The sequence below is a fragment of the Helicoverpa armigera genome, chromosome 1 (genome assembly GCF_030705265.1).
Source record: "Helicoverpa armigera isolate CAAS_96S chromosome 1, ASM3070526v1, whole genome shotgun sequence".
In the NCBI taxonomy this organism is placed as follows: domain Eukaryota; kingdom Metazoa; phylum Arthropoda; class Insecta; order Lepidoptera; family Noctuidae; genus Helicoverpa; species Helicoverpa armigera.
In genome coordinates, this window is record NC_087120.1 from 10,565,147 (window position 1) to 10,591,970 (window position 26,824).

Sequence of the window (26,824 nt, forward strand, 5' to 3'; positions counted from 1 at the left end):
GCCAAGCGCGCCAAATTGTTGTTTCACCGAACACACCACCAGAGGGCGCGCTTGCGTCTCGTTCAGTGACCGTACTATTGACTATCTCCGACATATAAGTTATCATCCGCAGTGAAATATTGCCTAGTTTAGTACTATGTCTTTGTTGTTTCTTTTGTGACTACCTATATAACCAATTAGAAATAGAGAAAGTACTGAGATTGACTACATTTTGAGCATTTACAGTAACCGCTGATAGTATTATATTTATAGTTCTTACATTATGAAGTAGTACAAACGTGTACATAGTTGATTCTTGGCCCATTTCACTTCTTCGGGATGAAACTAATCAGCCAAATAGGCCCTTCTATATATTATTCCAATTATGAACTAGCTAAAAGATAACATTTTCGTTAAATGAGTGTAAGATACAATTTAATAACATTTATTGTCGTCTAGCACTTAAGTCTAACGAATATGTACCGCCCATTGGTGTATTGTCTTTAATTCACAAATATGAGATGTTCAAACTGCCTCGACGCTTGCCGTGACGTCGTCTTGTAGCGAAATATTTAGTTCATCTTTTAAACTAATTAGTGCGCTAGAGCAGACTAATTTAAGGTCTATTCTCAAACATATTTGTAAGACATGGCTGGTCATTGTGTGACTAGAGCCAAGAAAGTTATTTGAGGTTAAGAATTACTATCACTGCGAATATTGGACGCATTTCACTCTAACTTGGTCGAATTCATAATATTTATTGAATAATTGGTCACAGGCTGACCCAAAAGTCATCTTCATTGGCGTCATTTTCTTGTATTTTACATACTGAAGCTTTTGGTACCTATACATCTAACAGACTGAATTACTGTATATTTATTCTATATTCAGTTATCTATTTATTTCTATTGTATAAATAATGTTGTATAGATTTTCCAAAAGAAAGACTACCTTTTATGTAGTGTTAATTTATATTTATTATAGTAACAATATTATTTATTTATATTTATGATAGATTCCCATATAAACTTCGAAGTGTGACAATTTCAATTATTCTTAAGGGAGCAAAGCCAATTGATCCACAAAATTTGTTGGTTCTAGTTTGTTAATTTATTTAAGTATCGATCTTTAAATCAGAAATATTTAATATTCCATGTAGAGGCCAAATGTATTGAGTATTATAGACATTAATCTGTAAATAATTCTAATAATTCATTTCATATAATTAATAAATTGATTTGCGATGTAAAAAAATATGTGTCAGTGTAAATTGGACCTCAGTTAGCACCTCTCTCTCATACATTCTAGCTCAATGATATTCTTGTTAGTTTTGTTAATGGTAGCTTGACTTTGTAAAGAACGGTAAAATGTGTAATTTTTTTATTCTAACGATGTGAATATGAGATAACAGTTATACTAAAACAATAAAAGATGCGTTCCAATGTTGTAAGAGATTGCGTAATAAAACACTAATGCTAGTTAAGAAAAAAAAACACTATGTTTTAATATAATAGGAATATATTTAATATAATATATTCCTATAAAGACTGAACGTAAATAACGTTAGAAATATGTATTATTGTTAACATAAAACTGTATTTCACCGTCTTCTTAAATCTGTCTGTGTTTACATTGAGTGTATAATTTGAGGTCCAATAGCACGTCGCCATAAGTCTGTAAGTGGGTTTAAAGACTATCTTTGTTGGTAATGTGTTACAAGTGTCACTTATTTGAAATATATGGTTTTAACTGATGTGTCGTTTTTTTTTTTTAATAATTAATTACCTAAATTGGACTACCTGATATTTTTCTTGGCTGTCCTTATGATGTTCTCGAGGTAAGCAAAACATACTATTTCTTTTATTTTACTGGTATAAGATGACCAAAGTATTTAAATTTTCATGTTTACGGTTCGGCAGTGACATAACATGGAGATGGCATTAAACTTGTTGCATCGGTATGAGTAAATCTCTCATCAAGAGTCTGAAATACATAAGCGACGTGGTGATTGAACCATTGTGATCCGATAGAGGATTGGAGTCAAGGCGATAGAGGATGTGGGGCATCAACAGGAAACCATCCATTTGCAGCACACCAGCCGAAGGTCAGTATATGTTATTGATATTGACAATGCTCAAATTGCCACTCAAAGAATTGCATTCTCGGCTCACACAGCGTTAATGGCTAATTTATTCGGGAAATGAACCGCTTAACCAATTGGCAGCACTGACTTATAAGTAACTATACCTATCTATTGTAGGTACGTAGTCCTATCGTGTTCATTTACGACAGCAGCTTTAATAAATATAGGTACTGTGGCACGCCTCTTAATAAAAACGTGATATTTATTGGAGCCATCGCTTCCAATAATAAATCGGCAACGTTTCATCATCATCTTCAATAAAGACGTTCTATACGAAACCTCTGTCAATTAGGAATCTGCATTGGGTGCGCGGCGCCAGTGACGGCGGAGCGGCTGTTTCAGCGCTGAACTTGAAGGAGTCTCACGTTGGTCGGCAGGTAAATACTTATCTATACTAAAATAAAAAGGGGAAAAATTGAAAAATCTAAAGGCTCCAAAATGATTTGAAAAATGAATTTAACTGTTGGAAAGCTAGGTACACTTTTCTCGAGTAACTTTTCCCGGTACGGGTAGCTGTACAACTCACGGTGCGGGAGTGTAACCTCAGAAAAACTGCACCCTGGCACCCCATCTTACTCTTTGGGATGTAAAATCTATGGGGATAGGGGACATCTTTAGACAAATGATTTTAATACATGTCCTTTTGTATCATTAGAATATATTTTCAACGTAAATTAGACTCGTACCCGCCTGTCATAGCCCGCTGTGAATGTGCCGGCCGCTAGCTAATTGCCCCGGTAGCCCCCTATTGCTCGAGAGCCGCTTATAACCGGTGCGAGGCGGTTTCAGTTATTCTTGGCACTTCATAACATAACACAATGTGTGCGCAGGTGGCACGGGAATGCCTGAAAGCGATTGATTTGTGATTTATGGCCCGGTTGCAATTGAACAAAATCAAAGTTTGGTTGTCTTTGGTTGTATTATTGTTTGTTAATAAGTTCTAATATAATAGATAAAGTTACATATAAGTAACTATCGTAGATTATATGCTTATAAGCATTTTTGAACTCGCTTTCCCCCTGCTTCTTTTTACTGCATTACAGTAGCCAATACCTTCAGAATACACCTGCGAACCGTTTATGAGGATTGGACATTTTAAAAGGTGTCTGCGTAAAATCTTAGCGAATTCTGAACGTTTGGTTTTAAGAGAGTACTGAGTACTGGTTCGGTAAGTTCGAATTTAGTAAAAAAAATTGTAAACCTTTGCTTAATATTACTATTTGAAATATTGTTCACTGACTCTTTGTAAGCAACCACCTTTGGACTACGGACTGCATTATTCAATTTTCAATTGCTTATCAATTTTTTGGCACAGCTCACAGGTAAGCTAGAAACTTGCCGATAGCCAATACCTTGCTGTAAAGGTGCGATACCAAATGCTACTTACAAAGAACACTAACTCTCCAATTTGTTTTCATGTAAAAGTACCTACCTACATAATACAATGCAGCAAATAGTTTGTTGATCCGCATTTATCCAGAAATACTGTAATCATGGCAATTTGTATGCCCATGCCTTCATAAATGAGTTGCGCGGTCACTAGGGCAACGGCAGAGCTGGGATGAGCTAGAAACGACTTAATCATGTGAGCATTTAATTTAAGCCTTGTACCACGACTTCTGTATATTTTTCTGGTAGTTTTCTAACAGATTAATACCGATTTTAACTAGGTACATACATATTTTACCTAAGACAAGTTCCGATAGTCATATGATCGTATTTTACCGCATCTCTTCATAAGATTCACTCATTTTATTTTGAGTTATAGTACGCTTCGAGTGTCTTTGTTCTTTTTTCTTCGATGGATCCAATCTGTAACTTTTGTCCATTTATGATCTTCCTTACCGAAGAATATAGCAGGTATCTATGAATATTTATTTAATTACATAATGCACCTACTAACTATTGCCCGCAGTTTCACTCGAGTCCCGTGGAAACTACTGGAGTTATTAAAAAAAAACGGTTTTACACGTGCCTTAAGATATGAGAATTTTCTTTAAACACATGTATGCTTTTTAACATTGCCGGTGTACTTATAAAATTGCTTTTTAATAGCACACTTGCTTCAAACTCGGTGCTGAAAATTACCGTCATAAAATACTTTGGCCATAAGTATGAAGTCTGTCGTTTATAAATAAGAAGAGTTGCCATTAATAAGCTCGACCTTAACATCAGGATCTAATTCTGCGAAGGCCGTGTCTAAGTGACAATATCAACCGCAATAGATGGTATTGATTGGTGCAATATAAAGTGCAATTATTGCAACGGTCTATATTACGCAGCAGGCGCATGAAACATTGTATACAAGTGCACTACAAGTCATCTAGAATCATCTGCCTTGTTTTTTTCATAATTACCAATGTAACTGACAACTGCCTATTTAACCCTGGGCAACCCAATAGATACCTTTTGTAAGACTGGTTGAGAGATTTTCTAGCTTCTAACTACTCGTGACGACTGCCAAAGGTGTTCAAATGACAACTGGAACCCACCATTGTAGCCTTCCGAAGCACAGAAGATCTCGTCTTGCTATGATGGCCCACAAACTGAACGTGCCAAGCGTTGCTTTACCTTATGTATGATCAATCAACCCATTCGGCTGCTACTTAGCCACGACCTACTCAATTGCAGCTAAATCACTACGCAGTGTAAAACAAAGACGCTTTTTCTATACGCTTAAATCTTCAAAAGGAAAAATATTTATGTGTATAATAACATAAACTAAATAGTGGGGGAAATACTGTCACCCCGTGTGAAGCCGGGGCGGATCGCTAGTAAATTCTATAAGAATAATCTAAAAACTACAATTGTTATGCAATCTTCAAAATTCATATGACTATAATATATTTTTTTTGTTTGATGCATTTGTTGATCTACCTATTATGATGAGTAGTATTAGAAAAAAATCCTTAATAAATTCAACTTTTAAAAACTATAAGTCCTTACCTTATTATTCTTCAAACGAAGCCTTAGGTGGTCCGGTTTTATTTATAATTAATTGACTTCAAGGATTAGGAACCAAAACATTATCTCAACTCGCCCAACAACAAACTTTTATAGTCAGTAAGAAAAGCAGCAATAAACCTACATGCTATTAAAACGATCAAAGAAAATTGTCAGTAATAGGAGGATATTGCAGAAGTGGACTCATCCTGAGGATAAGGACGATTGCAGCGCTCTGGCGATGAATGCAAGTGTAATCATCTGCACTTCATGTATCATGAGATTGACACACAATTCAGATAACCGTTTGCAATTCACACCGTCTGGATTGGTCGTTTAGATCATGCAAACTTAACTAGTTTAACTACTGAACAATGTACCTCAGTGGTCAGAGTTTAACTTCAGTGGACCTTAATATAAAACACGTCTTTCCTAAATCATAATCTGTAGGTAATTACGAGAAAAGGAGTAGGTACATAAAGATTGAAAAGTACACACAGAAGAAAGAATAATATCCTGAATCAAATCAAACTACTAGGTATATGTAAGGTGCATCTCAAGCGTTTCGTTTACCATGTTTACCGGTTTACCATGAACCGGTAACCAACAAACGAACAACTCACTTTAGTATTAATAATATTAATTATTAAGTCATATAATAATAGATGTAAAACAATACGGTCCAGGTAGAAATTGTCTGTGTTTAGTCTTGCTTGCTACGCTGTCGTAATCCGTAGTTCGTAGTACTATGGTGTAATATATGTAGTACCTATAAGCCAACAGCAGCAAGGCACTTTTCTAATACAACCATTTCATGTTGATTTCTGACACTCGTGAATATTGAACATGTTAATAAAACCACTTTTACGGACATTATCGCGTTTTTACTATCATCTCTTTCCATAAAATGCCATCAAGTTTTTCTTCAATAAATTGATTTACTTTCGACTCCTGAATACAGTTTTTTGTTATTAGCTACAGCAGGTTACCTATTACCTATGCCTATGAAACAGAACAGAACAAAAATATGCTAGTCTATTGAAACTGAAGTCGTGTACCTAATAACTAATTTGATTCAACTTTCCCACGATTAGGACTTCGTTTTTTATCAGAGGAACGAGTGGATGTAGGTAATGTATGAATTTTATTATTTTACAGTTTTTTTTTGGTGGAGATTTAAGGTGGCTTTGCAGACTTTACTGTACCGGTTTTGCATACTTTCGTCGTTTCAGCCCAAGGCTCACCACTTTGTTCAATTTTCTGCAACCCACTTCCACTGCTTCCCGGCGATATTGGCCAGATTTTCCGCTCATCTTAGGGACGCCCACGCTACGTCTTCAGAATCTTGGTCGCTATTCGAGAACTTTTTCGTCCCATCGGCGACCTCATAATGTTCTTTATGGGCATTGATCGGGAAATTGCCTTCGATAGCGATAAAAGTCATTTAGGGTGCCTGCCCACGTCCGATAATAATCGGTGACCGAATTTTTGTAGGAGAAAAGTGGAACACTCTGATAGCAATAGTACAACGCACATGTCCTACCAAAAGTTGGTCAGAAAATCCGAGTCGGATAGTCTTACAAAAAATCGGCCAGCCAATCTGTCGTTTGCGGGCAGCCTTATAGTAAAGTCATCTGAAACGTTGCTATCACAAAGGGATGAATAGACGCTAAAATATGTTAAACACGAACAATATATTGTAATTCAATATTCTTAAAGGCAAATTGAATGAATACTTACAGTATCTTACTTTTCATATTTTTACACACGTCTTCTACCTGTAACAATGAATGTGTTGAATAGTTTAGCGTGTAGGTAGGTAACCTCTGGGGAGAGACATTTAGATAAGTTGAACTCTAGTGAGACAGGCAAACGTCAAACCCCATTCATCCAAGGAGATTTTCTCAAAAATTACTCATACAAATTAAATGAGTGAGACAAGTATTTCACTTACATCATTAAAAGGGGATTTAAATGAGTCATATAATTATGGTCACCGTCATTAACTTGGCAATCAAATGACTATGATGTTCAACGATCCAACATTAGGGCATGACAAATCAGCAAGTACCCTGCAACTGGATTTCAGGAGAAATCATCATATAAGGCAATAAAGCATCAAATTATTCTTTTATTTCGAAATTAAACATGAACAGCTTAACTTAGTGTTTCCCCTATAGGCACAATTCCGTTATAATATTCACATAGCGTAAAAATCAAAACAACCAATTTGTTCCTACCCTGATCACAAATATTAAAAAAATACCTACAATTGATTTACCTTTGTGCATGTGTTGCACTGCCATGAGTATTTACACAGAATACTAACAAAACAACATCATTACTTATGTGTCAGTTCAGAATATTCCATGGCCCACATTTAGGTGATTTTCAAATGGTAATAAGATACATGATGATTAGTCGCAATTAACACAGTTAACTTTCAAGTTCCAAACGCATAGATTTGTATTTACATAATAACAGATACGTCTGTACCTAGGTATTAAATGCATGATTACGATAACGTGTATTCAATAGAAACAAAATGGGTTCATGTCTGCTGATCGTATAAGAAACTCACATTTGTTTATTGGTTAAGAAATAGTATGTGTTTATTAAAAAATACTTGGCACAAAATTTACAACATCTTTTTTTCTCTATGAATTCAACAAATGGGATTTTTTTCTGATTGCAGTGCATTTATTTCTTCCAATAGAATGTGCAAGAAAATGTACACCTGCAACTATGGTGAATCAATGGGAAAGACATGTGTAAGTGGGTTCGGATTAGTTCGGAATAAATAACACCCTTTTACATCGGATTTTCCGAGGGACATCGTCCGCAGCGAGCGGTGTCGCGCGGAAAAGTCCGCCAGTGTGAAACATATTTTCCGATAAATGCGCTTGCTCTCTGTTCAAGTTTATAGATCGTAATTATTGAAGCCTTCAAGTTTTATTCAGCGGCCGACGTTCGATTCACGTGCGAAGGCAATGATGCACGCCACATATGATTCGAGTACCTACTTATTGTTTCAGCAACATACTTTGTTTGCTATGCTTAATTGAGGCACATGTGAAGCATACTTATAATTTTCATAAATACATATTATATTAAAAATACCACTTAATTTAAGTACTTTATATCATTCTAAGCGCGAGCGCGTCTTTTCACATTTTGGAATAGAGATCCAAATATTGTACAGAGTGAGAACACTGCGATTAAAACCTATGAGAATTACATATTGCCACAATTATATCTATATTTAACGTATTCGGGTTAATTTATCTGTATGGATTATCTGTGTATTGTTGGTCTATTTCTAAAATATGTTTATGACAATGTTTTACTCCATTGAAATTGCATGTTGAACTTGACTTACCAATCATAATATATCTGAGCTTACAAATACTTGTTTCAAAGAAAAGCTATCTTAGTGCGCTTTTACTGTTTGCAGTGTTCTCATAATAATTATTAAAAAAATACATTAATTTATGTTGCTCGTTGATTCTCTCCACTTTGTAAAAGATAATGGTAGACTATATTATAAGTAAGTTCGAACTAGACTGTTGAGATAACCTGGATATTTGACAATGGTACTTGCATTGCTATTCATGCAGAGGTCGATGTAAAACTCCGCTCATTTATTGATTGATCACTTTGATCACTAAGATACTTGAACAGTACAAACACTTATCATATGTAAGTATTCCACAGTTATATCGCAGGTCGCGCAATTGACTATCAACAGGGCCTTGATTCTATCGATATTGACACTGAAAATCCATACAAGAGCGTCCTCGTCATATGATGATTGTCACAATAGATTCCTATATACGCCAATAATATAGGTACAGCCATTATAGACCAAGAATAGCAGTAGGCCAAAGGACCATATTGCATTAACTGATAAAAATCATTTATTCAGAGTAGGCTGGGAATCAGCACTTTGAATGTGTAAGGATTACGATAGTTAGCAAAATAAAAGGAAACTTTGTTAGACAGGATAATAATTATAGTGACGTGACGTCAGACGCTTTCTGAGCGTGAGAACTACCCTAGCGGGCTTACTTATCGACAGGAAAACATACTTTCCTCATGTAGTTAAAACCTAAGTCTAAAACTGCTAAAAAAATATATTCAGATGTATGGAATTCCCAAAAAAAATATTTCAATTTTATATATTGTTTGTGCCGAACTATCACAGATAATAAAATACCCTGATTTATAGCTTGATATATGACAGACTAACAGGGATACTGAAAGGTTCTAGAAATAGGAACCCGCCCTTTCTGTACCTTCTGGACACAAATGCCATAGACATGCAATTTTCGAAGTGACTCGGAAAATTCTGTCGAGAGAGGCGTGCGTCGGTCGTTAACCAATTGCAGATTATGGACTGTTTGGACTGGATCAACTTTTAGATAGGGGCAGAGATTTGGAGCTTACCCACGAAAAGCCGTCAGTTCTTTTGTTTTTAATGTCGTTCGCAGAAAGGTGGTACCTAGTTTTCCTGAGTATTATATTTACAGTAATAGCAACATTAACAGTTCCTGAGTATACAATAAGGCAAGAATATAAAGGAAGTCCTCTACCTAGCTAAACAACACAAAAGGAAATAAACAACTGAATGTTGTTTGGTTTTATGACAAACTTTAATTTGTAGAATCACAATGTCTAAAGCATCACTCTACGTGCTTTGAATTAGGCGGATAATATAATCATTATGTTAGAGGTATCGCTGTACTGACGTCATATGTGAGTAACAACATCTCTATTATTTGCGTATTTCAGTACAAATTGAGGAAAGGTAGATAGAAAACAATAAGTGTTTGTCACAAAATTTGGAAAAAACGTGAATCTAATACATTTATTATTTGGAAGGTACGATGTTGGAAGAATAGAAGCAAATTAATTAAATAAAAAGGGAAATACTTTACTGGATGCTGAGTGGTAATTAAATGCAGTAGCATAATTTTTGAAGCTGCGGCTTGGTGCAGGGCGCAGGTTGCGGGCGCCTAGCGGTGTGACGTCACTTGCGCACTCGCGGTTATATTGGTGCGCGGGTAGATGCGCGCGCTCATTCGATCGACAGCGCGCGCGCCGCGCACCTCGCGTCACCTGGACCACCACTAGTGCAACAAGCGCGAACTTTCAAAGACTTACTACGACTACTTCAGTTTTATTATTTATTGAGTGGACTGATTGTTCTGTGACAAAATGCCGAAGAATATCTTAGCCGAGATGGGGTCCCAAGTGGGCCTCACACCCCGGCAGAACAAAAAGGTAAGTTGCATAGATTTTTAATTAATACGATAAAAAGCTATCCGATTATATTTATTGATATGTTTGCGAATTGATGTCGTTACGTTATTATGAAGAGATTACATGCGTTAGGTATTTCGAGATATTCGAGCCGCATGAATGGTTAGTCGTAGCTCATGGCCAGACTAAAATAAACCCTACCGGCGCGTCATATGTTGCTAGTTACAATGTCAATACCGCTTACCCTCGGGTACAGCGCTAAGAGGAGCACGAGGCACGCGGCCCTCGTGTGCGCTGATCTCTCATGTATGTCTGCATTTAGAAAGAAATATTTTCGGAAAGGAAAATACATTCCGCTCACTAGTGAAAACTGATACGAAGCTTTGGAAAAGTAGTATGATTCTCTTCCGTTCTCTCTTTCTACAAAAAATATAGAGACGCAAATTCTAAATTTCCATATTTACTAATACAAGATAACCTGCAAATTCTATGGAATTCCTGGAGATACTTGATGTAGCCCCCAAACCTGTGATTGGTTCAAAGCGCTCGCTGTGAACGGAATTGGAACTTAGCCAAACGTCACGTATTTCACAAAAAATGTAGATATTTGATGTGTATCTCTCTCTGTATTATGGAGTACGTAGCAGAAAAATATGAAAGTCCGAAGGTCGGTTACTGTTTACGTACACTTCATGTCAAAAGCTTTCGTGGAAATACAGCCATTACCTATTTATGTAATCTCAACTAACTATCACCTTCGAGCGTTTGGTTTATGCGTGGATAGATCGATCTTTATTTTATAAACATTCCTAGAAAAGATTTAACATTGGAGTTTTAGATATAAAAACTTCTTGAGACAGATGTGAAGTATTTATAATGAAAAAAGGAAATCTTTGATTCTTTCCATTTCTACCTAAAATACCTATGTACTGCTGTAATATCAATGTTATTGTTTGAAAATCGATCAAGTATATCTTGGACCATACGCAATAACGTGCATCGCTTTGCAAGCTACCGTACAAGCGTTAAGTCATATAAGTTTAAAAATATAAAAAAAACATCGCAGTCTAGACGTGAACACGAGATAAACAGTTTTTGTAAGCCACTACCATTTTACTTCGGCAGTTTTCCTTAAGTGGATTACATTGCTATAGTCCCAAAAACCCGTATTTTTGAAGCAAGTAATTTTCTTCACGAATCCATGATGCTGTTCCCGACCAAAAAATAATACATAGTAATCAAATCAATAATGTTTTCAACTACTTACTTATTTTTTTCATTCATTCATTCATTATTTAGATGATGATGAAATTGGACTTTTCTCAATGTAAATTGCAAATTGTCTCTGATGCATCTGATTTGTTCGTCATAAATTTTGTACTTACCAAAAAATGCGTAATGATATTTTCATGAATCTGTGTTGTTTACCTTATATTATTTCTTTCAATATATTAAAATATTTATTAGTGTTTGGGCCACCCACACGGAGATGGGTAAATCACCACGACAACATTCCCAAAGAAGTTTGGTGTCAGTCAGGCGGCCGTAAAATACATGCCAAAAACCTTTGGAGTATGAATAGGAAAAATGTGACGAGCGATCGTTCGTAGGGCGTACCCCACGAACGACTCCCAGGGGCAGCACCCGGCTCCTGTGGGAAATGGATAAGGGTGGTCGCACCATAACAGGCGGGTGCGCCGTATGACGCAAGCTCAAAGTGTGAGAGAAGTAAGACTGACTCGTGCGAGTTTGGAATTTTAACCTACATTTAGAAGAGTATGGAAAGGGAAAACATGCTTCGCCGACCCCAAATAAAATTGGGATAAGTGCAGGAGGATGATGATGATTTTTAAATAATAAGTAAAATCTCGATTAGAAGCAGCATTTACACAATGCCATCCCCACTGAAGCAACCCCTAACACACCCGCTCGACGCAAATGTGTCGCGCATGTAAATGCAAATTTTAATATAAAACGACTTACGATAAAATTAATTAAGATGCAATGTAGAAAATTACAACATGGAAAAACCCTATGCAACTCTCAGGATTCCTACCCAGGATATAAGAATTAGCAAAAAATACCCGTGACAAACACCAAGATATCGATAAATCTACATATGATAACAAAATTGAAAATTGAATTGCCTACCTACACGGTTGGAAAATACACAGTTTAAAAAGGACTCTTCGAAAACATTAACTAATCTAGATATTCCTCAATAATTAAATAGCCCGTATTAAGGTGTTTTGCATTGAACCGTAGAGCGACGAATAAATTAATACTAGCCTTGTTTGAGAAGAATTCACAAGTGTTCATATGGTCGGACTATGTCATGGTCGACTGCACTTTACCTCTCTTCGATATATCGCGCTTTGTTTGTTCGCAGGATCCTATAAGTTTTTACTCAGATTCGGTTCCTGGGAAAAGTTTTAGTAAAAATTATACAAAATCATTGTTTTCGCTAAGGTTTTTAAATTAGTTCGGTAAGTATATCGCACTCGCTTCTTAAGGGTATCGTTAGCTGTATGCACATGAACAAATGAAGAGTTTATAAAGCAGATGAGGGTAATCAAATAATCACACATCTTCTATCTTTACTAATCTAAAAGGAGTTTTTTGTTTGTTTTTACCCTAAAGCCTCTGAAACTACTGAACCGATTTGAAAAACAAGCTATCCTGGGGAAACAGCTAGAGCAAAAATAAAATAAAAACAATGTACCTATATTTATCAAAAATGTTTGTAAGACACCCACATAAATAAAAGCTGTGCTTACAAATCACATAATTATGATTAACAAGCCTTGAAAAGAATCTGACTAAGCAGACTGAATTTTGAATTTTGAATACAAAGGATCGAAATTAGAAATAGTCAATAAATTCACCCTTTTAGGCCTCGACATAGATACACACATAGACTGGAAACCACACATACAGAAAATAAAAACTAAGCTATCTAAATTTACATATGCCCTCAGAGAAATAAAGAAAACAACAGACCTCAAAACAGCAATAGTAACATACTATGCGTACGCATTCGCTTGGCTTAAATATGGATTAATATTGTGGGGTAACAGTACAGACGCACCTTCACTATTTACAATACAGAAGAAACTTATAAGAATATTAACCAACATTGAAGACACCGACTCATGTAAACCACATTTCAAAAAACTAAACATCTTAACACTACCCTGCCTCTATATATTTGAAATTTGCAAATTTGTAAGGAAGCACCCACAATTCTACAGTAAAAGAGCAGACATCCAAACAAAACACAAACTTAGACATGGAAATAGACTCAATCTACCAACCTCACGTTTAAATATGCATTCCTCTAGTGCGTTTGTTACGTCCATTAAAATCTACAATAAATTACCAGAATACATAAAAAACACTGAATCAAATAATATATTTACCAATAAACTAAAACGATTTCTCTTAGATAAAAGCTACTACACAATTGACGAATATTTCAAAGATAAATACCAACTGGGGAAACTAGGATAACTGGAATAAACAAGCAGTACTTAATATATCAATTTAATTACCTTACTTACCGTGCAATACCTTTAATTAGATTCTTACTATTGAGTCATAAATAAAAAAAAAACCACAGCTAATTTATAAATAAATAAAATAATTAATAACGATTAATACATAATATAGAATATTTATAATATAAATGAAAAATATATAAATAAACGAATATAAATTTAATAAATAATATTAAGTAAAATGTAAATAAATCTACACAGAAATAATACCTACTCAAATATCTAAATATAATAAGATTTTCTACATTTAATTCAATATTAATATGTTTAAAAAGCGCTCTTCGTCCTCTCCTCTAAAAACTAACTTTGCTGTGCCCGACAGGGTCCATAATTGTTTCTTTTACTTTTACCCACCAGCCTGTACACATTATGGAATGCAATAAAGTTATTGAGTATTGAGTATATATCATTTCGATGAGCATAAATAACATTTTAATTCAGCAAAATGGGAAGCGCTCAAAACTTAGGAGCCGTCGAAAATTGTATATTTTGTTCATTGCTTCTGGGGAAGGTGTTTTATTGATAAGGTACAGAAATTCGAATTCTTCACATTAATTGAAAGGTCACTCACTGTACGAATGTAGTATAGGTAAATACAAGATGTTAATGTCAACCAGCACTTAAAGTGATTTCCAAGGCATTGAACTTAGGTAGGTACTATATAAGACATAGGTGGCTGAAATGTTTGCACTATGAAAACTAGTTTGATTAGTTTTTTTAGTCATTTGCATCTTGTAAACTTATGAAAATATCTTTGCACAAATTGTGAATTGTAAGCGAAAATATAGGGTTATGCAGGAAGTATTTTACTAACTTACCTCGATAAGAAATACATTACGATTCATAGCAGAACACTATGATGATTGTAAGGCGATAATTATGTTACGAAGCAGCCTGATGAAACAGGCGCTAATGTGCTCGCAAATGCTAACCATCATGTCACAACCCCACACTAACAGCTTGTTTGTCTGTTTGTTCGTACAACGATTTCTAAGAAAACATTTTTGCTTACGTAATTTTGCTCCAATCAGAGTCCTCACGATTAACCACAGCATCTTCAAACTGGTAAATACGACCAAAATAACAGGAGTTAAACTTGATGCACAAAATAGCATAAAGCTCTTTCAATTTGAATGTTTTGCGGGACCGCTGCAGTACCGCAATTTTACGCTTGTCGTCTTGGGGCCCGATTCTCCTAAGTTAATAATGTCAAAATTGAATAGAAATCGAATCGCAATATGATCGCAATAGCAGTTTTAATCATATCGGGCATTTTGCTACTAATATAAGACCAATCATATTCCATCGACATTCGATTGGTTTGCGATTGGTCTGCTATTTTTTTGATTTTGGTCTAAACGGTAGTTTGCTCTACAATCTTATTGCAATCGTAAATAATTTGACAGCGATACGGCAACCGTACGGCATTCGTACCGCACCCGCACAAGAGTGAACGTGAGAGCCAATTAATTTTAACAAAATATAATAATAATTTTATGCACATTTATGATAATAATATAATAAGCTATACCTACCTAATTTAAAAAGAAATAGTTTACATTTAAACTAATTCAAGCAATCCGTAGAAACATTATTATCTAAAAAAACTTGAATCTCGTTTTATGTAAATTCACGGAAATCACTAAAACATGTAAACAACGGAAATATTCTTTTTCGGAGTCGTCTTTTTAATTTATACATGCTTTTCAATATTACTTTGCCCGATTCCATGTCCAGGGCTAAACTGCTGTCAAATATACCTACCTTTACATAGCTGACTGATACTCTTTTATAGTAGTGTAGGTCAAAGGACTGCTTCTGTACTGCAATGGCACATCTGACTGGGGGTCCGATATAAACGTCCATATGGGATCAACCCTAACAATGTTATGCACGTGGTCAGATTTTATGAATTGTTTTGTGATTTGTTTATGAAAAGCTACGCACTACTAGGATTTATACAACCGTCAAACGGAAATCACATTTCGTAGAATTTTCTATGTTCGTGTTATGTACACTACAATTAATTGCCATGGTACATTGGAACAACAATGGAATCGTTTTTGGATGAATTCAAAGCTTCAAAGGCACTCAAAGGAATTTGGAATATAAAATGTTACTGTAATAAAATGGATTATTTTTTAAGTGAACATCTTACACACTTGGTATGCTTATAAAAAATGTAATACCCACTTACACACGTCAATCTTACTCGTCTTAGACGAAAACAGGGAAAACCTTGCAAAAACTGGGCTTACAAATAAAGATACAGATCTCATTATATTTAATGACGGTTCTGCGAAAAGGAAACAAGTTAACAATAGTCTAAAAACTTACGATGTCGTATTGCGCCATGAATATTATTTAGCAATAAACTAATCGTAAACGAGCGCTCACTAAAATAACAAGTCTCTAAACACGTGATAAAATTACAATGCTCAGACATACATGTGCAAATAGTTTAAAAATAATCCCGTCTATTCGTCGAGTTGGGGCTAAAACATTCCTGGCAATATTTTCTCTTCATCTGAAACAATAAGTCACGTTTTCGGGCACGAAAACTAACACCGATCGGTATAACCATCCGTCGTGTCCGGATCCACCTGATCCCGCCGGCATTGGGCCAACACAGTTTGCCAAACGCAACATGGAGGCACCGGACTCATTACTGATCGTGGCTACCTCCTTGCTAGCTGTACTGCGCGGCTTCACACTTCAAGCCGGATGTTTTATGGTACGCGCAGCATTGCAGCTATTTCGGGGTGTTAGTAGAAGCTTTTCCTCAACAGGTGTGCACTGTGCAGGGGTTCCCTTACTCACATGGTATTTTACATTATGCGGGCAATGCTTCTTCTAAAAGTGCTGAGTCTATCGTTCAGAGAAAAAATAGATTTCTAAACACTACCAAGGGCAAGCATTCCTACAATTTTATTAGCTTATCTTGGGTATGTCCCTGACTGATATGCGAATTCGAATATAAAAGAACTGAAAAAATATTTTATATAGACCAACACCATCTGCTAGAATACCTTTAACCTGTAGATATGCCTAATGGTACATTTTGATACAAGCGCGGTAAGTTATCGTTAGAATTGACGTTATAAAGCTGAGACTAGTAGTGATAAATACGACACGTGTATCAATTAAACAAGTTTTCTCATTACACGCACCAAGAATGCCTACATTCAATATATTTCCCGTAAATGCATTGAGTTTAAAACTGCAAAATGGCAGAATTTTATTTTATTTTGAAATGAATTATTAAAAATAATCAAAAGATAGTTTGAAAATAAAAACAAAACTTCTTATTTGTAAACAGATTCACAGATCTGTTTTTTGATTTCTTTTGGATACCTATTTCCTTGATGCTGCAGGCAGACACTATAAAAAACTTTATAAAAAATATACCGGTTATTTCTGCATTCATACAATTAAATGAGACACGCAAATGTGAATGAGTACCTACTTCGTAGCAAATATTATGTAAGCCGCTAATTTCTGTAGAGGATAAGATTAATTCCACTACAGTTGGCTTAGGGTGGAAACTTTGAAGTGGCTCTAGAGATAGCGAGGCGACAGCGCGTGCGGAATGCTATCAACAAACATTAGCCAAGGTAAATGAACTGGACAAAGGAAGCTAAGCGATATGTATCACTGGAGTACGCACCTTAATCACTCTCAATACCAAATCTATAATAAAAACAGAGCTAATATTCCGTTTGTGTGTCCTATACCTCTAAGATTTGGGAGTTGACACCGTTGCTACAGATGCTGGCGTGTTTTAATTTTGAACTTGAAAATTAAGATCTTGACCTTTTGTATGAATTCATATTATATATTCAAGGTGAACATTGTATAGATATCTAATTGCTTTATAAATGTCAAAAACTAAAAAATGGATATGTAGGCTGGTTTTAGGAGTCGGTATGTACCTAAGTACGTATGTCACTACTTTGAATAGGTAGACAAAATATCAAAAGCCTAACGGACTAGGTCTCACTCATAACCATATTTCCGTTTTATAATATTTATATTCATTGCCATACTCGCTGTCGGTTGCTAGAATAAACGTAGGAACCTGATTTCTTTTTTATGATTATTGATAATTAATTAAAAATGCAAATGTTTAAAACCATTTATTTTCAGAACCAGAAATCAGAACTGTTTTGAACTTGTTTTTGATATGAAATTTTGAAAAATCCGCTATTTTTTTTTCAGTAGGTATTGTGTTTTTATGCTATCAATATTCATGTGATTATTATGCATTGCGAATTCATTATTTGCGCTGCGAATGTGGCAAAGCGAATGTACAATCATATCATAACATGTCTACATTTAAGGATAAAATACAAAATTTTACTCACTAAAGGTTTCCCCACCACTTCTGAAGGCATTGCTGACCCAATTATTAATTTTAACGGATTAAAAAAACAGTTGCTAATTTAAAATATCCGATACTTTTTGTTTACTTATTGAGTTTTGAGGTATAAGCGGCATGTGTTTTGAGAGGCTTTCATGGTATTTAAATATCAAGGAGATAAAAGAGAAATAACATATTTCTTGATTGGATGTTAAGATCCCTCCGAAGGCAGGCGAACCCGATGGGAACAGATCAACATTATTGACTGCTATCATGTCGTAATTTGTGATAAAAATTAATTGATTGTAAGATTCCGTTCCAACATAAACCAGTTTTCTTAACCTATACCATATCGGACAAGGCGATGTCTCATACCTCGTGCTCTCGAAGTATCGCGGGACAATCAGTATCATTGAAGGCAACGTAAAAGTGATTCTTGATATTAAATCATTATTTATGAGGTCGCCATGTGTTTGGCATTGGCAGTTGTTATTTGAAAGTCGTCTCTGGGTACGGCTGACATGTTGGCGGAATGAAACATTTGATTTTCATGGAAATTTTCCAAAAGTATTTAAAATGGCACAAGTCATGGCAAATTCGAAAAACATTATCTGCGTGAAAAAACTTTACAGTAGATTTCCTAACAACAATGTTAAAGTTGTTTGAAAACTGGCGTGCTTTTGTAATTTTACTTCAGTACCTGTACTAAGTTAATTTGCAACATTGTTAGATTAATTCGCTTCCTTCGCATCAAGCAAGTAAAAAACCGAATTGATATGAATTCTATACTAAAGACAATTTTCATAAAAACCTTTTTACATGATGATTCTGATATAGATATGCAAAATGCTAGAACGTTAATCTTAACATACGGAAACCTTGTGTTTTACACAACCTCAACAAAAAGTAACATCTCAAAGTCACCTTTTTAAATATCCTATTTATCATTGGAATATTGTGAAGCTCAACTAATCACTTAGCTGAAAGAAGTCCCGCCGAAATATCACGAGTGCGAGCGCACTTGCTCTGGCGCTGTAAGTCGGCGCCAGTTATTACAAGATCAAGGCGACGCGGTACACAAACACACCCACTTTCCTCTTGCGTAGTCGAGGAAAATGACATTGTTTTTGACAATATTCTAATACCTACTTATAAAATACCTAAAGCTGTATCTGATGAGGGAAGTACCTAGCACGTGATGTAGGTTGAATGACTTTTATTAGCTAACAGGTTAAATGGATACAAGGTAGCAGGTTTAGCTAGATGGACACGAGGAAAAACTTCCTTTTCTGTAAAATGTTTGTTACTTAGAGATATTCTTTTCTTCTTCAGCCGCGTGTGCTTTCACACAGAGTTTTAGTACACATAGAGCACCTGCTAGGCCTTTCATGCCTCTCCTTTAAATCTACCTGCTTAGTATACTTTTAGCTTCGACAAAACCTAAACTCATTTTATTTTTTTAAAGTTAGTTTACCAATGAGACTGATTTTATCAATTGAGCAAGTTGTACCTGCAATAAGACAAAGAAAAAACACAAGGTAAATTAAGAGGAAAATGAAGTAAATAAAATAAAACCGACTCCCAAAAACACTGAAAAGCAAAAAAAAACTATTCTTAGGTGCATCGGCCTAGAAGTCAGTGTCTAATGGATGTAACTAAGTTTATTTCGCCACCGACTTCTAGGCCGATGCACCTAAGAATAGTTTTTTTTTGCTTTTCAGTGTTTTTGGGAGTCGGTTTTATTTTTTTGTAAAAAGTTTTTTATTTATAGCTTTTCAGTGACAAGCATAGTTGTCACTATCCGCATAAGTGTAAAGTTCTTATCAATACGAACAATATAAGCCCAAACACGAGGTAGTTTACATATTCAATTGTCGAGTTCCCTCGACCTTCTCTGGTCTCCATCATCAGGTCAGCTTCAAACCTACACTGTTGCAAAGGTCTTGTCAATACGAACAAAATAAGCCCAAACACGAGGTAGTTTACACATTCATTGTTCAAGTTCCCTCAACCTTCTCTGGACTTCATCATCAGGTCAGCTTCAAACCTTCACCACTGCATAGTGTTATCAGACATACGCCTTAGTGTCAAGCTTTTACCCTACGTATGCCTACAATTTTCGAAAGTTGCCCTCGATTTCTCAGGGTTTCCATCATCAGATCCTGACCTGGTGACTATGGGACCACCTGGGAGGTAAACCCTATTAAACAAAAAAAAAATTTTGCAAATCGGTCCAGGCGTCTCCGAGTAATCGGTGAACATACATAAAAAATAAAAAAAAAAAAAAAAGATCCCGACGAATTGAGAACCTCCTCCTTTTTGGGAAGTCGGTTAAAAATTAGCCAGCCTATCCATATTCAGACGTTTCACTTAAAGGAGGAAAATAATAAGATTTTCCTTCATTCTTTACAAAAACCCAAATGAAATGCCGTTCTACTTAGAGTCACATTATAAATAAATCATAAACTTGATAGGTATGATACATACTCGTACTTGTAGAACTATCGTGATTCACGTGTCGGATAATTAGTAGTAATCACGACCTAGAACGTCCATCATCATCATCTCCCGAGCCTTTTCCCAACTGTGTTGGGGTCGGCTTCCAGTCTAACCGGATTCAGCTGAGTAGGTACCAGCGCTTTACAAGGAGCGACTGCCTATCTGACCTCCTCAACCCAGTTACCCGGGCAACTCAATGAATATACATAGATGATATAGAAAGTCCAACGTCCGTAAAACGGCCGGATAAAAGCCTCCCCCAAATTGGCCCATACTCACCACGCTGGGCATGCGTGTTGGTGAACGCTATTTTAAGCTTCGGACATGCTGTTGCCCATCTTCAAGCAAGGAATTTAATATCCCACATATTCACATCAGTTCAGATGGATATTCAAGGTTATTATTTGCACCTTTCATCGGATCCAGAAAAATGGCTGAAAGCGAAAAAGCTAAAAGGCAAACGCAATAGCTGAACTGCGCAGCTATTAATGACCCTCAAAATTGATAGATAATAATTGGTCGCGTCTTAGTAAGTTCTCAGAAATTAGTATCACTAAATGAAATGATGCAGTAGATGAGTAAGTTCACAGTTCTGGCATGCCGCTGCTAATTAATTCCCAGCCGTCCACCATCATAACGGCCTTGATTGTGCACCTCACCGCGCAATATTTTACGGCCATACCTGACTTTACTACCACTCGTAATTGTAATGAGAATCATGAAAATTGTGAAGAAATTGTTGTAAAAATATTATGGCCCATTATTTTTCAGCTTAGAGTTCGATAATGATACGAACATTGATACGTCAATGGAATCGTGCCTTAAAGAGAATGTTAGAGTTATGGGAAATTAAAGCTAAATATTTTTGCAAATGTATTAATGTAAAGTTCTTATCCTGGGTGCAGTGTAGAGGTAGTATCTAAATGCATATTGACCTACTTGGTTTCTGGATTTAACCTATTCTTCGGTATCCAACAGTTGTAAAAGGAAATAAAATGTTGTCCGCTTTAATGGGCAGTAGGCTCGCCCTTTATTACTTACAATCAAATAAGTAATTAACTATGCTTGCCTAACGTAAACTATGATAAACAGCATTTAAAGGTGGATGAATAGACTATGAACAAGAGTTTTGAGATAGAACTCATTTGAGAACGTGGCAAAAATAACCCTGGAAGGAAGCTTTGTTATTTATTATGCTCGTAAATATATCTAAGTATGTCTGATAATCGGATGATCGCGTGCCCACAGAAACGTCACAAATCAAACTCAAACGGTGTCAGTTTTAAGCCGCATTACATCTACCACTAACCGAGCTTTTACGTAACTAGCTACCTACCACACACAACTCTACATCTGTAGTACCTATATCATTAGTTTACTTAAGGCCTTTCCACATTCAGCCGATATTGTGTCGGTATAATCTCTGTCAAAACTTTGCTCCGAATTCCTAAAATGCATTTGAAAATTTGATGAAAGCCAATTTCACTTCGAGCAAACATACATTTTGTTATCATCATAGTGTTCAGTGCCATCAGTGGCCAAATTATAAACATTAGCGATAGAACTTTGTGGAGTATAGTTCAAGTAACCGACAGATAATGACAGGAATATTGCAATGAACGTCAAGCATGATAGAGGCAAAGGTTTGCAGTGAAACGCTTATCTTCTTACACCTAAAAATATTTGTGTGTGGAGCAAAATATGCAAAAATTAATTCCAATGCTAACTAGGTGCCATAAAATTTGCCGGATTTGGCTTATGTGGTGTTATACTGTTCACCTTCTTGACGAATGTTAATGTTGAGTCGATCTAAGTTTCGACTTAATTTGAACTAAGTGGTTCTTATAAATTGAAGGAAAATGCATAAAGTGTCAATGTGTATTTGCCCTACGTGGCACAATCTAGAGTCGACTGTAGTGAGACCTATAAAGTTTAACGAAACACGCGCTCATTGGTCGCCGCCCTCGGAATCGCGTGGCTCGGCTAGATTACTAGACAGACTGGCATCACAACCTGTTACCTGCCTGTCTAACTACCCACCTAGTCTATAATACGCTGTCGCTCAAATGTTGAAGGTTAGCCTCGTTTCGAGGAATAGCTATCCTCCGTATGTTACATCGAATAGATACGAATTGGAACATGCTGTATGAAACGGATAGTGCTTACTTACACCTTAAAAATATTTGATTGCGGAAATGATAAACGGGATAACTAAATGTGTAGATCCATAAGACTACGCAAGGGCTGTACAATGCCAGCTCGATATATTACATATTTACTTCATTAAAAGAAGATATTAAAATTATTATTTATTTCGAAATCATCACACATGCATATATGAGTGCCAAAAATAATAAAGTATAATATATAATCTAATGCTGTTTGTAAAATGTACCGTTGCACTCAAATTCTATATTGAATTCCGTAGGAGGAGTAGAGTAGGTAGTAGCGAACAATTAGAATTATTACCCGATGATGCACCCACAAATAATTTCTAGACTGTTGTTCATTTGGTTTTTGCAACCAAATTCCTTAATCTAGCTGACCACAAAAACGCGGGTTTTTTCTGTACAAATATTAAGGAAGTAGTGAAGGACACACGCGTGTGTATCGACGCAATCGAACAGATTCATTACACTGCGGAGTGAAACCATCGATATATAGACCACAGCTCTATGTCAGTTTACAAACACTATTTCATTAATAAATAAACGCGCCTCGTGTATCCATTATTGGCAATGTTTCATCAAACACCAGAACAGTATTAAGTTTTAATGGTTTATTTGACATTTATGACCAGTCCTACAAGCCGAGTATTAAGTGCATTCCTTTCTTTCGATAAATTCGCTGTAAGCTTTCAATACGTAACATTTAATGGTTATGTGCTGTACATACCTATCTCTCCCGCCAAATGTTAGTGACTGATTGGATTTAAACTTGGAAATATACGTAGGGCTCAGGATGTGCGTATATGAAAGTCCCAGACAGCAGGATAGAGCTAACTATCCCGTTGAAATGGTCTATAGATATTACGTACTAGCTGTTGCCCGCGACTTCGTCTGCGTGAGCAATATAGAATTTCCAATTTCGTTTATTTAATCATTCATTGCTCAACCCCGTAGGTGATAGCGTGATAATATATAGCCTATGTGTTGAACCGGCCCCCAGGTAATAGTCATGCAAAATTTGATTTAAATCCATGCAGTACTTTTTGAGTTTATCCGGGACAAACATACAGACAAACAGATAAACAGACATACAGACAAAAATTGAAAAAACTACATATTTGGGTTCAGAATCGATTATGGATCACCCCCCAAGTATTCTTTTAAAAAAATATTCAATGTACAGTTTTGACTTTCCTATCATTTTATTATATGTATAGATTAATATTTCGCGATAACTTCAACCTAATAAAAACACAGGTTACTCAATAGTAATAAAGATCGTTCAGAAAAAGAAAATTGACACAAAAAAATAATCATAGGTACCTATACAGTCTCTTTTTAGTAATGAGCCCTGGTTGCAGTGTTAACACACAGCAAGCGAAGGATAACAGGTTTAATTCCGCGTTCATGCCTCGAGCCGCATTATTGTAATAATCATTCATTGCTAGTGTTGTCGTTATATGTAACAAAGATTTTTTTGTTGATTAGTCATCGCGTTAATGTAGCTCCAGTTTGTGTAGTTTTGTAGCTGTTCAATAGAACTAACGCCTGGTTGAGCGTTTTTGGATCGGTACACCTATTATACATGCATACGTACAAATAGCAGTAGGTAACCTCGAAAATTACTACACGGAATTCCAACAAGGTTATTATCACACAGTTTACTTCGATATTGCAATATAACAAGTTTAATTTGTGCCGAAGACTAAATATATCCTAAATTAAATGAATGTTTTATGGTTATCAAATGACGGCTTACGGAAAATTCCTCGAGGAAATGCCAAGTCCTCATTAATCGCTCATAGAGGAATGCAGTTTTCTGAAGAGATATTTATTTAAATGTTTCTTGTAAATGGCATCAAATATTTTGGCATGCCAGGCTACAATAACAATTCTACTCTTTACGTAAAGTGAACCAAACATATACAAAGAGTATTTAAAACAAAATAAAACTATTAAAATTAGCTTTACTAGTGGAGCAGAAAGATAAGAGAATGAGTACAAAATAATTTCTCTTTACAATTAAATACAGACTTACCGAACTATGTAGATAGATAAGACGCGGTAACTGTTAGTGGTGTGAACATTTGCAATCCATCTACCGTCACCTTAAAAATAATTATATGTCCTTAATAATATGTGTTTTGCTGAAGCTCCTACCGATACCACTGCCACAAAATACATAGGTACAGAAGTCAATCTACATACAAAGCGCGTTCGAGTCACGCAGACATAGGTGTCTATGTGTGCGTGTTCACAGACGCGCTGTCTCAAAACAACTCAAAACAGTGCGAGCGCGGCTGCCGTTTTCTTGAGATACGCGCGTCACACACAAGGTAGATAAATGTGCACGCGTCTGTAATTTGACTGTAATATTTTTAATTTTAATAACAAAAGAAAAAGTAATAATGGAGCAACAAAAAGTCGTATTATAATTGTTCAGTGGACGGTTGTTTTTATACAAAAATAAACAGTGAATTGTCGTTTTTTTAGCCTGCCGTATTACCTTTAGTACCTATGTACCTACTTATTTTCTCATATTTCGATGGTTCGATTAATAAACGCAGTAGGTAGGTACAGTTAGGTGGGTAGGTAAGCGCCCCGGGGAGGCCTAGTTTTGCTAGTGTCGACCCAGGCGAACCTGCCTACCTACCCTCAAAGATTAATTATTACTAGTAGGAGTTGATAATTTTTGTGATCATGGCGAGAGTATGTTGTAAGGTAGACGAAATAAAACTCGCACATCAAGGTTTCTGTAGGTTTCTGTAGGTAGAAGCAAGCTTAGATCGGGGACTGTACCAGCCCATTACATACAAAAATATTTTTTTCACAAGTAAAGAGTAGGGTAAGTATATATGTATGAATAACAAAATTATAAATTGCGGTTTCAGAAATAGTTCGGTATCTCGTTCAAACGAATTTCCGTTGAAAGTGTTTATTAACCTCTTGTATGCCACATTAATTTTTTGATTATTATTGGTTTATATTTCATTTTTCCTGTTTTATTCTCAACAATACATCAAATAATTAGATACGAGTCCCACTACCACGTTAGTTTTATGCGCTTAAAAAAGTTGACAACCCTATCGCGACCGCCGAGTTTAGGCATGAAAAGTGAAGTACATACATGAGATTGACTTCTGTTGTATTTTGTGCCACTGCGCTTTAAGTGTCTCTCTCTATCTTATGAGAAAAGTACTGAATACTTAGATTGATTAAAATATGTATAATGGTGGTAAGCGCTCATTCCTTACCTATAGCATACATATAATATGTATTATGAGAAGAGGCCTGTGTCGTGCAGTTGGACACTAAAAGCTAATGATGGTAAACAGTGTTTTTTTTATAGATTAGATATCTAAAAATATTAACAATCCTATATATATGTACATTCAATAACCTACTTTCGACATTTAGTTAAATATCGGGTGTGTCGTTCACAATCACATTAAATCATATCGCATATACTTTATGATATTCTATGGCAAATTGTAAAAAAAATAACCTAATCCATTCAGTGGTTTAACCACAGGAGTCATTTTTCGTTTTTATAATTTACAACATCATGTGTACCTAAAGCAGAGATAAAGTTAGGAGTATCGTATGTTTTGATCAGTTGACAGCTGTCAGTTTTCAAGGGAGAATTTCAGTTGTTTGTAATGACTGACTTTTATATGGTGTTCTAATTTTTGCACAATTTTATTCCATTTACTTTGTTTGAAAAAATCATATTTTTATTTTTACGTATTTTTCTTTTATCTTTGTGTTAATCGACATATATTAACCAGTATATTAACGCATTTCATTTAATGTGATCATGAACGACACACCCGATATACTTATGTATCAATCTAATTAGAAACCTACAAAAAAGGCAAATACTTAACAACTTCTTTTTATAAACGTAGCCCAG

At 35.6% G+C, this 26,824-nt stretch overlaps 1 protein-coding gene across 1 annotated transcript in view; it reads left to right on the forward strand.

Moving 5' to 3' along the window:
- The first annotated feature begins 10,115 nt into the window (after nucleotides 1-10,115).
- The window catches only part of LOC110374584 (proton-coupled amino acid transporter-like protein CG1139), a 43,254-nt gene continuing 26,545 nt past the window's right edge, over nucleotides 10,116-26,824 (forward strand). Inside the window, exon 1 of the mRNA XM_021332347.3 lies at nucleotides 10,116-10,348. Within this exon, the coding sequence (XP_021188022.1) occupies nucleotides 10,283-10,348 (66 nt within the window). The 5' untranslated portion in view covers nucleotides 10,116-10,282. The remainder of the gene's footprint in view (nucleotides 10,349-26,824) is intronic.